Consider the following 14,095-nt stretch of genomic DNA (forward strand, 5'->3'; position numbering starts at 1 on the left):
TCAGGTATCTCTATCTGTTACTGGCTGGAGCAAGTGGGACACTACTACAGAAGGCAAAAGAATCAGTCTTTAATTGATTTGTTTTTTGATCTTTCCTTAGGGCTACCTGAAGCGAGAGGGACACTCTCCTTCACTAAAGAACATGATTATTTTAAATGTTAACATGATAATTGAAGGTAGATGGTTAAACTTTTCTCGTCCAATCTCCTCTATAATTAAATTTTAGCTAACAAGATCTCAAAAATGAAAGGAAAAAAGAAGAAGAAGAGAACTCCACACCACAACAAATTATTTGAGTGTATCAAAAAGGAAACTAGAAATCAACTATAGTCCTATAAAATAATAAAATTAAACATAATAACTTCAGAGTGAGCAGTAAATTATCGAGAATGACATAAGAAATAATATAAAAATAAAGCTAAAAACAATAATTTTGTACCATGTGAGATGAAGCTGATGAGAATAATTATGTGTCCGTCTCCCGCAATATACATTCAAAGTAATAATCATATAATTTTCTCTTACAATATAAAAACACTATATCAAAACTTATTAATGTACTAAGAAAAATTAGAGATAAAAAAAAATGTAACATTGAAACCATATTTTACAAAAACCTCCTAATTGAGTCATGTATGAATATAATTTTAATGTATAAAAGATTATTAATTTATATATCAAGCGAGATCTTATTTTCTATATGTATATATCTTATTAATTTAATGAATTATTAATTTATTATATTGAGTTCAAGTAGAGATTGATAAAAATATTATTTAATTGAGGTTATTAATTTATCAATAATATATTGTAGTTTATTTATGGTTATTTATCACAAATACTTTCTTCTTGTCTCTTTTTTTTTTCTGAAGGTTTGTGGAAAAGAGTGGGGGCAAATTGTATGGCTTTAAGCTTTCTAAAGAAAATATGTATTCCAAACGGCGTAGTTTTGATAGGAAAGAAGTAGAGAAGCCCAACTAAGAAAAACCCTTATCATCAACGACTAGAAAACCCCGTATCCACAAACCATCTCATCCTCGTTATCCATATAAAAACCCATATCCACACTCCCTTCTTGTCTTGCTCTCTCTCGCTTGAAGAACTCAAGAAAATGGCAGTGAAGATTCGTTTAGCTAGACTGGGATGCAAAAACAGGGCATTTTACAGAATCGTTGCTGCTGATAGCCATACACCAAGAGATGGCAAGCACCTTCAAGTTCTTGGTTTCTATGACCCCTTAGCAGGTTCCCTCCATTTGTTTTTACCCTTCTCTTATTAGTTTTGTATGGTCAGTTTACATGATGTTTTTATATTCTTAACGACTTGAAATTCGAAGGCTTATTCAGTTTCAACTTAACTTTTTCTCAATTGGGTTCATTTTCAAGTTCTCATACTATCATTATAGGTTCTCTGTAGATAAAGTTGTTATCAAAGAGTTAAAATTTGTTGGGTTATTGTTTGCAAAGTGGGATGCATTTCATTTCATTTTGTTATGTATATATAGTTTAATATAACCATTAATAGCAATGATTGTTTATACTTTAGGGTGTTTTCTGTTGAAGTCTGAAAATTTTAAGCACAAAGATCATCAGTAGTAGGGAAAAACTAATTTTTAAGGTTTGGTCCAACATTATTCATAGGACTAATACAATTACTTAAATATCATCAAATAAAGTAGATGTATTTAGTCTATTATAGTCACCAAAGCATTAATTATGCTTAATCTTTCGTTTCGCTGTTTGGGGAAGATACATGTTGATTAGTGAGCTTAACTTTTGCAATGGCTTCAATATTGTAACTTAATGAAGTTGCTTAGTTATTCTTAAACCTTTCTGCGTTTCCTTTTTGTAGCTAAAGGCGATGCTAGAAGATTGGGTCTTAATGTTGACCTTGTGAAGTAAGTTTTTTTTTTTAAAAAAAAAATATATCTCATTTAGTTATATTCTCTCACTCTGTTTTTGTTTGTTTTGTTTTGTTTTGTTTATGTTTCTTGTATATGCGGTTATGTAAATTTATCCAAGTATTTATGTTTTAGCTGAATCAAAGGAGATTGCGCTGTTTAAGTTGCACCTGAGTAGATAATCCTGGAGATTCTAGCAAGATATAGTGTTTAAGATTGATTTTTAATCCACTAAAACACGATACTGTATACGAGATCAATATGCATGCTATACATTTATTTCATGTAGGAGATATCTTCACAACGAGAAAGGTGTGTGTCAACTTTTGTCAATTCTGAATTAAAGGAGAAAACTGATAGATCGGTTTTTAGTTCACATAAACCTCTTGGATAGCTGCATCTAGTTGCATGGTTGATAAAATGAGTTGGTACTCTGTAATTTTGTTTTTGTTGCTTTTGAGTTACTCTTCTACTTGCTTCTGCAGGTATTGGTTATCGGTCGGTGCTCAACCTACAGACACTGTACGTGGCATTCTTATGAGAGCTGGTTTAATATCCCCACCACCAATGGTTGTGATGGGACAGAAAAAGGGACCATCTGGTGATACCTCAAACCCAGAGAAGATGATCACCCAGTAAAAGTTGCCATTTCTGTAGTTTTATATTTCTGTTCTGTTTTGTACCTGTAAGCTTGATCCAGCACTGAATGGTTTGAAAGCTAAAATTCCCTTTTCAGGTTGTTGAATGGACTTGAGTTTAATATTTGCTTTTATTTCGTGTTTGTGTCATTATATCTGCTCTTAATGCATATGTTCAACCACTTATATGCTATGCAAACATGATGCGTATTGCTGTTTATATTCATTTGTTAGGTTTTTGTATGAGAAGCCTGTAGTTAGCATTACTGAGCACATACTTGAATGCACTTTAGAGATCTTATCTTGCCTGCTTTTAGTTTACACAAGTAATGAAGCACTTAATATTAGAACGTAGGATAGGTGATGTAAGAGCACTTGCCACTCACAAGGCAGAGAATGTTATTTCTTGTGTATTTGGCAGAACATCTTCCTCGTGTACAACTTCATTTTACAGTCTTGATTGGCCTATTATACATAAGCATGAATGGGCACAATAGGTTGTATATCGTTATTGTCATCTTTCCTTGCCTATTCCGAACTCCCAATTTCCCTTTCTCGCGTCACTGTGAAGGTAACTGATAAAAGGCTAAATGGATGCTGTTAAATGTTGGCCTTCGATATATGTTAATATTGAGCGTCTGTCATGTGATGTTCCTGTATGTCCTTTTGCTTCTGCTTGAGAAAATTTAGCTGATTGCAGTAATGCATTTAGCAATACATAAATGGTGACATGTAGGCATAAGATTAGAGACTCCCTCTGTCACGGGCTTAATGCAATAGGCATTCACTTTAACCTTAAAGTAGGCAATGGACATGTTTACGGTGTCTCTCGACTGTTGAGCGTTTGCTCAAACCGTGCAATTTAAGCACCTGATGTCAGCGTGATTTCTCATGTTGTTGCTTGTTAGATATGAACGACCTCATATTTAGGTCACGCTTGCGGACTTTTGGATTGAGATTCATGGGAGCTCTTCTGAGTTACTTTGGTTTAGTGAGGGTAAAGAAGCAGGAGATTGGGTGTGGAAGGATCTGGTGTCAAGAACATTCAATTCAACTAAAGGCATGCAACTTGGAGCACCTTACAAGGAAATCAAGATCAATTATGATGTGAATGTTTTCTTCTCATGGCCTCTTCTTCAACATCAACCCCTACCCCTCCAAAGAAATATGATGTCTTTCGTTCAAAAGGAGAGGACCCTCTTTCTGGTTATACCAGCTGCCTCTATGATGCTTTGAAGCGTAAACAAATCCTAACCTTCATAGATAACGAGCTTGGAGAGAAGAAGGAATTTCTCCATCACTTTTGAAAGCAATTGAAGAGTCCAAGCTTTCTGTGATTATTTTTTGCTGAAAACCATGCATCTTCCAAATGGTGCTGAGAGGAGCTTGTAAAGATTCTTGAATGCAGAAAAAATAATCGACAGAAAGCTGTTCCGGTTTTCTACTTGGTTGATCCATCTCACGTCAGAAATTAAACAGGAAGCTTTAGAGATGCATTTTAGCTCTTATTATTTTTGAACTGTGCTCTCGAAGGTAAAAGCAAAGAAGAGTGGCATAGTGCATTGAAAAAATTAGCTCTAGACCCTCCTCGAATTGGAAACAAAACCATGCTTTAAGAGTATTAGATGGCTTTTATGTTTGACCTGACCTGTGCTTTCGGATATAAGCACACTCATTTATTGAAAAATGCCTCATAACAGTTTCTCACTCATTGAAATGGCCTTACCAGGGAGTGAAATACCAAAAATGGATCAGTGATCAAGGAGTGGGATCTTCGATCAAGGAGTGGGATCTTCAGTTACCATACAGGTTCCCTCAAATTGTCATCAGCTCATCAAGGAACTTGCTTTCTGCCAGATGATTCTCTTATTTACATCTTACTTTTGGCTGACGAGTCAGTGGAAGATTCAGCCATTTATTTCAAGCAGAGAACAGGCATGTTCAAACTTGATTTGTTCACAGCTTGGTCAATTTAAGCGGTTTAGGCATGCAAAATATGGTGCAGTTTTAAGAGAATCCCTCTCTCTGCTCCCTTCTCTCGGTACTCCTAGCTACATTCGGGAGCAGGAGCGGGCCACCTTATCGAATAATTTCTACAGATAGCAAAACTCAAGAGATGGCAAACATCTCCATGTCCATGGTTTCTATGATCCCTTGGCAGGTCGTCCTTATCTTTTTAAATTTTCTTCTGATGCTATAAATTCACATTTCTTGATATTTTATGTTTAAAACTTTAAAAAATGGAGGGTATTTATTTATTTATTTATTTGCAAGTTGTATTTAATTATCTTGAATTTTCAGCTGTTCTATAACCACAGAATGGCATTGTTCGTTCACTTGTTCTTTCCTTTGTTTTGTCAGGCATTGGTTACCAGCTGGTGCTCAAGCATCAGACCCTGCACGTCACATTCTTGTGACTTGTGAGGGCTGGTCTACCGCCCCTACCACCATTGGAGGTTACGGGGATGCATAGGTGGACCACGTGTTACGGATTATATTCATCCTTTATATGGCTCTCTGTCTATCACCCTGTATAAGTTAGCATTGATGCTTTGTTAATGCAATGGATGTTGTTATCGGTTTCTGTGTTGCATTGGTAGCTGTGGGGGTCTTGTCAGCAGAAGAATACATGAATTGGGAAGGAACCTGGTTCCTGTAAGCATGATACATGGCTGGCTGAAAGCTGAATTGCCTTCGGTCTTCAGACTTGATAGTTTGTTGGATGAAGTGCAGATTCTGGTAATTATGTGTTTATGTTTATTTTACTTCATATGATGGTCATGTCAGACTACTTGGCAAAAGCCCCGGTATCATCCAGTGGCCGCAAGGCATAGAAAATTAGGGAATGAATTAGGCAAAGAGGCTCTTTGCCCTTTCATGGTATTCATTAGTCTGTGTTGGCGTCAATGAGCACACGAAATCAACGCACTGATTAGAGAAATGTACAAGAACTTGTTCATTTATCTGGTATTAACATACAAAATTTGTTCTCTAAGAGGTCAGCATCGGTAGACATAGGTAGAATGATTCTTATTCTTTATATGTACAGCTCGGTTAAGTTCTCAGATTGATGTGCCACAAACCAGTAAATTCCTCCTCGATGCCTATGCTTCTGAGAGATCTGCATTCTCATTTAATGGCGCCACCGAATTGGGTGATGGATTCTGAACTCCAGTTTCGGATGGTTGGGATTCATGCTTTGCAGCAGCTTGCAGCACCCGGTTTTGAACATCTGTAGACGAAGGTGATGTGGGTAGTCCAAGGCGGTTGTTTTCTAATTTTCCAGTAGCCCACGAAAATGCCTGAGCTCCAACTCTAACAGGGGAGAGCAAAAGCCTTCAAAGAAACATTTAAAATCCCAATTAATCAAGACTTCAACAATCCAAAAACTTGGTCATACATGATCACACTAGCAAAAAGAATCCAACTGCCACATGAATAAATGATTTCTCAAAAGTCCTGTGGAGGTTAGGCAATGTTGACCTTGATAACGTCATAGGTAATTTGGTTATCAACACGACTTAGATTGCTGACATGGTCAAGATCCTAGTGTTGGTAGAACTTTTAAAGCCAACGAGACTTGCTATATACAAAATTTCCCATGCCTTTTCCAGTGCAAACACCAAGGTCTATTTAAGTAAAACATGTCAATTGGGTGGCGAATGATGTTGCACCAGCATATTCTGATCAGATTCTCAAGAGTACAACATATAACACCTATCTATCTGACATTATACTGAATGCACCTTGCATAACTCATTGAGCACGAACAAACAGGGACTTGATTTCAAACCTTGTTTCCATATAGGTTTACCATATACAATTGTGTCTGATATGGTAAATGCATGAATGAAGAAAGACTTCTGGAGTAAGTTATACCTCATATCTTGCTTAAAATCTTCTGGGCCATTGTAAGAAGCAACCCGCCGATAAATAGTCTAGTGGAGTGTGACAAACCAATAATTAGAGAAACAAAAGGATCACTAAACTAAATTTAGCAATGACATAAAACTTTCCTTATGGTTAAACACATGCAAAATAGACAGAGGGGCATCTAGCTTAATGGTCGAATCCACACTATTTTATGGAATGCATCAAAGGATCTGTGTACAAGCACAATAATTCAGGTTCAGAAAGTGCAAGTTTGTTTTAACCACTATCAGCTTAGAATCAATATCAGTGAGTGCGTGTGTGTGTAACTGTGAAAGACACAGAGACCAGAGAACTACAACTAATAATTGTATACCTGACCGAGGCCAACAATTGCAATAAATTGTAAGGTCTTCTCCCACTCTGAAACAAAGTTCAAGTTTTGTTGGCAAGAAGGATGCGAGGAAAAAAACAGAATCTATAGCATTGGTTCTATATAATAGAACTAAAAAATTTCAAACTCTTCCAGATTTTGGGGGATCATTCTTAGAAAGTAGCAGAAAGCCTGTCCACGAGGAAGAAAAAGGACACACCTAGCAATGCGTATGATGCTGCAGCAAAACCCTGTTCACAACATTAATATTTTTGTTAGCAAAGGATGCACTGGACATTTGAAAGGCAAGAAATAAATATTTCTCAATCATGATTTGATGATTAACCAAGACCTGATGTAATACCACAAAAGGTAATCTGAGTCTTACCACACCACATCCAAGTGCTTGCACTGGTGAAGGTCTGATTTCTTCTAGAATTGCCTCAGCCTCCTGAAATGATGCCGAGTTGTCAAAACTCAAGTACTTAGAGAAAAACTTAGATCTGGCACTAGAAAAGGCAAGCACTTCCAGAATGTACATGTATTTAAAATTTTCAATCAATCAAAAAGAACAGCACAGATTGACAAAGCACAATGAATTTAAATCCTACATGACTGAATGGTCTTAGCAACAAGACAAATGTTTTGGTTGAAGGTGAAGGTTGTTGATTTGCATGAACAAGGAGATCCCGGATTGCAACATTATCCAAAAAGTCAGCTTGTTGCATATATCGAAATAACTTTTGAGCTCATATGAGCTTTCTGAGTAGTAAAATAATCATATCAACTTGTTTGAATGTTGAATAATGCCCATATAGACTTGGGCTCAGGTATCTGGGACAGGACCTTTTATTATGCACACAACAGCTTCAAGAGTTATTTAATTGATAACACCTAACATGTTGGAAAATTTATTGAAACTACAGCTAAACTAACCGTTACCTCTACTACGGAGCTCCATACAGTTCAATCTGGTGCACTAAATAAATAATTCAATCTGAACCAATAGTCTTTAGCAAAGAGCTACCAATTTTATCACCATTAGATTGTATTCAGGACAGATTATCATTTTTCTCAAAATTGCTTCAGATTTGACGCATATTTATGAAAAGAATTAGTCACTAGGATAATGTGCATAGTTTAATTTCATAGATCTGACCGCCGTCATGCTTCAAAACATACACAACCCCCATGGCCTGCTTATCCAGTTTATGGTAGCCCATCCATTGCATATATACAAGCACACAGCACACATTTCCAGACATGTGTGATTGCATGTAGTGCCCCAAACTGTCCACACACACACAGAAATTTTGTTTGAGTTTCCATGTGAATCTATATACTTGCATGCACAGACACATATATGCCTCATATGTCTGTGTGTATTTGTGTTGTTCAGTGCCTTATGAATACCATTTTGATAATATCCATGGGGCATCGAAGTGCACCCAGCAAAAGAATTTACTCTTATCATGTGTTTTTGAAATTAATGTCAAATTAATGAACTTCCCCGGATTTATCTGAGCTGACTGAATATATTATTGCAAGGTAGGGAAGTAATACTACAGCATGTCGTCTGCCACGCATATACTTTGAGTTGATCAATGGCTTGCAACAATTAGAATTTTTCATTCCTAGATATTTCAATTAGTTAAGAGAATACAATAGTCATGCCATAACTTTACCTCATTAAGTATAGTTAGTGCTGTCTCAGGTTTGAGCTCCTTGACACGGAGACCTTGCTTTACCCAAGACTGGAAGCCACCTTGGACCACGTATGGTCTCTGACATGTAAAAATGCAAACAAACAATTAGGAATATGTTAAAATGTTTTGCAGTTCCAGATTAACAATACAGACCTGGCATTAGGCAATTTTCTTATATTGCAGGTCACATAGTTTAATACTGCAAAATACAACTAGCTTCTAAAGCTAAGTTATATGATTTTTTTATGAATAAACCATGGTATTATCTTGTATTCATACATTTAACTCTTTTCTTCACGAGCAATATACAGAACCATATGGCTTAGCAAGCCATGGAGTGAACTAAAAGAATATTGAAATTGATTAACCCATTGCAACTTACCAAGTCAGGCAAGGTAAAAACAATTTTTGTTTTCCTTTTTCAGAGGTTCATAAAGACAAGAATGAGATGTAGAACTAGTGTGCTTTCTGAAGTAGTCTCTTCAGATCCCCAAGCCAAACTCATGTGCAGAAACTATCTTGAGAATAACATGTATGAAAAATGGGTTCTATCTATAGCATTTATACACCAAAGATACATGAGTACAGTGTTTTGGTTAACAACATTATAAATGAACAAAAGGCATTAAGTTACTCTTCCAGAATCTGGTTAATATCAAGATTGTTATTTTTTAAAAAGGTAACTGATAAGGGGCAAACTCTCAGAAATGTTAATCCCCAAGAAGCTCGACAAAAGAAGAGTGGAGAAATTCTCTTTCTCCCCTTTTAGTTCAATGATGGCATAAATGCTTAGTCATTTATGCAACAAAAAATCTTAGAGATTTCAAATACTTGCCTTAACCCCAAGCTTTCTCAAGGATCTTGCAATGCCTTTAGAACGAGAACCATTAGCATCCATAACTATTACCTGGTACCTGTCCTACAAGTATTAGAAAAACAAAGTTCTGAGAAAATATTCCTGAAGCCAGATTTAAACATGGAAAACACAGGAGTTTGTGATGTAGGAACCATACTTCAATAATAATACCAAACAACACATTTTGTAAAACTGATCACTTGTCCCTGATAATTTATTTAGGTACTTCGGGACCAACCCTGCCACCCCAAAAATTTACTTTAGGCCCTGCTGGACCAATCCTACCACCCAAAATTCAATGGAAAGTGTGATTACAAGTTATTTCACCAGTAAAATTCTGTAAAACAAATTATATCAGCACCTCCAGCTTAGGCACATTGAACCCATGATGCCACCAACAATTCAAAGCAAAAGTATGAGTGTACGTAATTCTACCGAAACAATGCCTTGAACACTTTAAATTTTATGCATCTTCTACTTGAATTTTTGTGCATGTCATTTCGATTGCTATAGTATGTGTCCAATAGTCCTTCACACATGAGCATGGCTTGGTGAAAAGAAATCTTAGAGAATGGAAAGGTGTGAAACAATTTCTTGTGTCCTCAGAGGCTAATGATGATAAAACACAAAATTGATTAGACCAAGCCCAAATCACCCCTCCCCAAAAAATTTCTTTTCTTTTTGGCACTACTCAGAATTCTGATTTTTCTGAAACCTTCAGCATGGATAAACAATAATTATATCAAATGTCTTAAAACATAAGGCTGTACCTGTACAGCTTTCAAGTTACGAATGACTGCAGCAATTAGGGTGTCATCAAGATCTTTTCCACCCTTTAACAACTTCCTTACTGAGCCATCAACCTGAACAAAGTTGAGGAATATAAAACATAAAGTTACAAAAAGAAAGGATGCATCCAAGCTCCAATGCTTATTTTTATTTCATCTTCTTTTTTTTTTGGTTCAAAGAGTTATTTAACATTTAGAAACAAAGTAATTGTTCTAAACTTTGATCTTCCTTGTAACAAATAGCAATATTCCTCCAACCATAGCTTGTGGACAGTATTATAAAAACCAACCTGTGGTAGAGTTACACTTGCATAGCGAAACCGTGCAGCTCGCCGAAGATCAGGAATGCCATCTCTTTCTCTGAGAACCTTCACATAAATAATGTCCAACAAATTCAATTCCAGGTCAAGGAAATAAAAGGAAATTAATGAGGTTACCCGATTTGAGATTGTTTTTACTATAATATAAAAGAAATGAGGGTGAAAGGTGTGATGTAAATGATATTTCTTAGTGGAAAAATAAATAAGTATTGAAAATATGAAATGGGGTCACCAAAAATTAGAAGTTATAAATGAAGAGAGTTGAAAAAACAGTAGAAATCCTTTAGTAAAAGTGAGAGCAGTAGGTTTTAGCCTCTCTCATTGAGGTACTCGGATTTTTAACAAAAGAACTTGAGAACATGAAAGGCCAGAAAAATTTACTCTCTTGCCTCAGGCCGGACATCAATGAGTATGGTGTCTCCCTTCTCTGCCAAGAGCTTCAGAGTTAATTGTGGAGACAAATCTCCAGAGTAACCACCATACGCCCACACCCAATAAAAACCCCTGCACAAATCCGATAGAAAACTTTAGTTTCCCATGTATGCAGATTAAATTAACAAATCCCTATATGCAAGAAAGGACATCCATACCACAAAGTGGCTGAGGTTCCAAGGAAAAGAACAAAAGGTACAACTGGATCATTTGGATCCAAGCCAAGGCTTTTTTCTAGCCCCTCGATAGCAATGTAAACCTGCTTATGGCATATGAAATTCAGTGTTGGTTTGGGAATATAAATGAGTTAGGTCAGCTCGTAATTAAGCACTTTAACAGACATGGATGCAATTGATTTTTTTACTAGAAGACCTGGAAGGTGAAAGCAGTGACTGAAGTCCCTGACAAAAAGAGTTCTAAAATGAACCTAATAAATTTTTTCAGGAGATGGAATTATTTTTTAATTTCATAAAATGTGCCAAGTATAATATACCTGTTGAAAAGTTGCACCAATTGGCCTCAATATTTTTGTTGCCCTTTCTTCAGACAGATTCAGTGCACCCCTGATCTCTGGAGGAAGCAATTCCTTGGCAGACCCATAAGAATAAACAACAAAAGAAGCCCCTTTCACTATAGATTCCTCAACTGCAACAATTGCACCTCTCAGCACTTCAACAGAAGCGCCAGTAGTTTTTTTTATGGCTTCCCTCAAATCAGTTGAAAAGCTAGTTAATCTATCACCAGCCAGTTCTCCTGTTTGATTGAAAGTTGAGAATACTTTACTCAAGGCACTATCAGCTGTTTCTGAAGCACTTTTCTTAATGGAGGTTATTGAAGTAGTAATTGTGTTTAGTGAGCGTTGCACAGCATTTTCTCCCTGATTTACTGAAGTATTGATGGAGTCCTTAAACCCGCCCAATAAATCATCCAAACTAGTCTTCGCACTAGATAATGAATCACTATCCATTTCCAAGGATTCAGACCCCAAGCTGGGTTTCTCTGGTGTTATATCGATAGTTGATGTTGTTTGGGGCTCCACAAGTCCTATAACACTATCTGTGTTTTCAGTTAACTGGTCTGTAGAGTCCATAAGTTCCTCTTCAACATCAGCTATGTTATAACTTTCAAAAGATTTCAGTTTCCCCCCTCCTCCCATAGGGTGCAGTTCATCTATTGCTCCAACCGAAGAAATCCAATCATTATAAAACTTGCATTTAATGTCGCCTAATTCATTTGGGCAGGAATGATCATTAATGAAAGACAAGGATATTGATTGTTCATTGCTTTCAACAAAACTGGAGTAGAAAGACTTGACAGCTTGTGTTTTGAAGGACATTCTTTGGGAATGTGTTCCATTTGACATCCCCAAAAGTACCCTGTCTTCTACATAAAATCTGGACTCGATATCCTTCCAGACTGAGCAAAATGGTTGCGGACCTCCATGTAATGGAATCTACAGTTTTTGTTGTTTCAAATACATGAATGACATGCTTGACAATAGAAATACTATTTCACAGGTATATGAAGAAAGATGTGACACAATAACGCATAACACGGTGAATTGATAACCAGAGTGCGTGGAAGCTACCACCTGCAAGACTTCACTCGGATGCTTCAAATTCTGTTCTTTAAAGGTGGAAAAGGAATTTGAATATTGAAGAGTTTCTCAGACGTCATATCTTAATTTTTCATTCTGATGGGAATAATTAGATTAAGTGGAGAGAAAATGTCATCTCACCCAAAAGCTTAACTGCTAAATAGAAAGGTGCATGCAGGTTATAAGGCCATACCAAACTTTCGGCTAGATTGTTAAGGAATTTACTCAACCTCCCTCTGATGTCTAGACTTAACAAAAAGAATGAAAGAGAACGCTGCACTGGACTATGATACCATATTAGAGCATGGGTATCAGCTGATGCATTCAGTTCAAAACCATCACTTAGGCACATGCACTCTACATAATGCGGTACTGAACTTTATGCTTAAACAGTTGAGGCTTAATTGATACCATCAATTCAAAACCTTCACTTCAGCAACCCAGATTTTCATCTCACATAAATCACACATTTTATACAAAAGCACACATATATACTTGCACCATAAATTTTTTTTCTTTTATTTTTTGAACCAAGATTTTTCTCTTTTAGCATAGACTTCAATTATAGTCCTGGATTAATCTCCACCCTGTTGGAGGTTATGCATCTCCAAATCTAAGGGCAGAGATGAAACCATGAGATACAAGAATGATAGAAACTTCTCAACAGCATGATTTAAATTACAGTACAGGAAGCGAATCTCACCTGAGAATGAGGGGAACAACTTGGAGTGGCAGAGCAAACAGGCAACATCTTTTGTTTACTCGATATAAACCTTTATCAAAATCACCAAGCTTCCATGTTCTGCATGGAGGTAAATTTTTTACAAATTAACATGCAGTTCAATCTTCAAATTCGCCCTTGAAAAAAATGAACAGTAATCACACCAAGTTAAGTTGAATGAGGATCATCTCAATTTATGACAAGTAATCAACTTTGAAGAGGATTTCTTGGAATTCAATTCTAAAGCCCTTTCTTTTTTTGGAAAAAAAAGAGCAAACTCCTTCTCTCAAATGACATCAATGTGGATAAAAATTATGAAAGAAAAGTGGGAAATGGATCCAAATAAGCAGAATTCAACCATGACCACTTTAATTCATTGTACCATGATGAGCCCTTCTAAGTTGGCTTCTAAAAAATCAAGCTTTAGTTCCATTTTCAAACAAAACCATGAAAAAGCAGAGAATTCATTTCACAAAACATGTGTGTGCGCGTAAATCATCAGGATGGATAACACACAAAGCTAAAGCTATAACCAAACCCATAGGGACTCAACGTAAATAGACCAATTGCTCAACTGGGTTGCTCGAAATACAAACACTAAAAGCATTAATACTACAAAGAGTGACATACAACTACAGCGTTCAACAAAAAAAATGACAAATTACAACACAGTAAGCTAAACTAAAGCAAACCCGCTCCGGACAAGGACTAAAACTTACTCAAATTCTAGGAAACTGAGAATGGGCAATGTATTTGTGTGGCAACTTGTCAACTGAAACAGTATATATCAAGTTAGAGAATCGAATCGTGTGGCTTGTCGATGCCTCTAGCTCATCTCTAAGGTTTCTCTTTGCCTCTCGTTTTTTTGGTGGGGACGAGTTTTGGATTTGATTT

At 36.4% G+C, this 14,095-nt stretch overlaps 2 protein-coding genes across 3 annotated transcripts; one reads left to right on the forward strand and one right to left on the reverse strand.

Moving 5' to 3' along the window:
• The first annotated feature begins 1,020 nt into the window (after positions 1-1,020).
• On the forward strand, positions 1,021-2,675 carry LOC18104602 (30S ribosomal protein S16-1, chloroplastic). The gene is made up of 3 exons (XM_006376391.3): positions 1,021-1,244; positions 1,852-1,897; positions 2,386-2,675. Exons 1-3 carry the CDS (start codon positions 1,112-1,114, stop codon positions 2,537-2,539), a joined length of 333 nt encoding a protein of 110 aa, XP_006376453.2. The 5' UTR covers positions 1,021-1,111; the 3' UTR covers positions 2,540-2,675.
• A 2,795-nt stretch (positions 2,676-5,470) lies between these two features.
• Positions 5,471-14,088, reverse strand: LOC18104603 (calcium sensing receptor, chloroplastic). 2 transcript variants are annotated; one of them, XM_006376392.3, is made up of 14 exons: positions 13,921-14,088; positions 13,184-13,282; positions 11,377-12,336; positions 11,042-11,142; positions 10,841-10,955; positions 10,422-10,499; positions 10,114-10,206; positions 9,323-9,406; positions 8,467-8,565; positions 7,170-7,232; positions 7,002-7,032; positions 6,785-6,831; positions 6,418-6,476; positions 5,471-5,874 (listed from the first exon to the last, which is right to left on the reverse strand). In XM_006376392.3, exons 2-14 carry the CDS (start codon positions 13,229-13,231, stop codon positions 5,643-5,645), a joined length of 2,010 nt encoding a protein of 669 aa, XP_006376454.3. In that variant the 5' UTR covers positions 13,232-13,282; positions 13,921-14,088; the 3' UTR covers positions 5,471-5,642. The 2 variants fall into 2 exon arrangements, with proteins under 2 accessions (XP_006376454.3, XP_024439046.2); XM_024583278.2 differs by lacking the exons at positions 5,471-5,874; positions 6,418-6,476 and adding an exon at positions 6,490-6,641.
• Positions 14,089-14,095: the final 7 nt, after the last annotated feature.

The sequence above is a fragment of the Populus trichocarpa genome, chromosome 13 (genome assembly GCF_000002775.5).
Source record: "Populus trichocarpa isolate Nisqually-1 chromosome 13, P.trichocarpa_v4.1, whole genome shotgun sequence".
Taxonomy (NCBI): Eukaryota; Viridiplantae; Streptophyta; class Magnoliopsida; order Malpighiales; family Salicaceae; genus Populus; species Populus trichocarpa.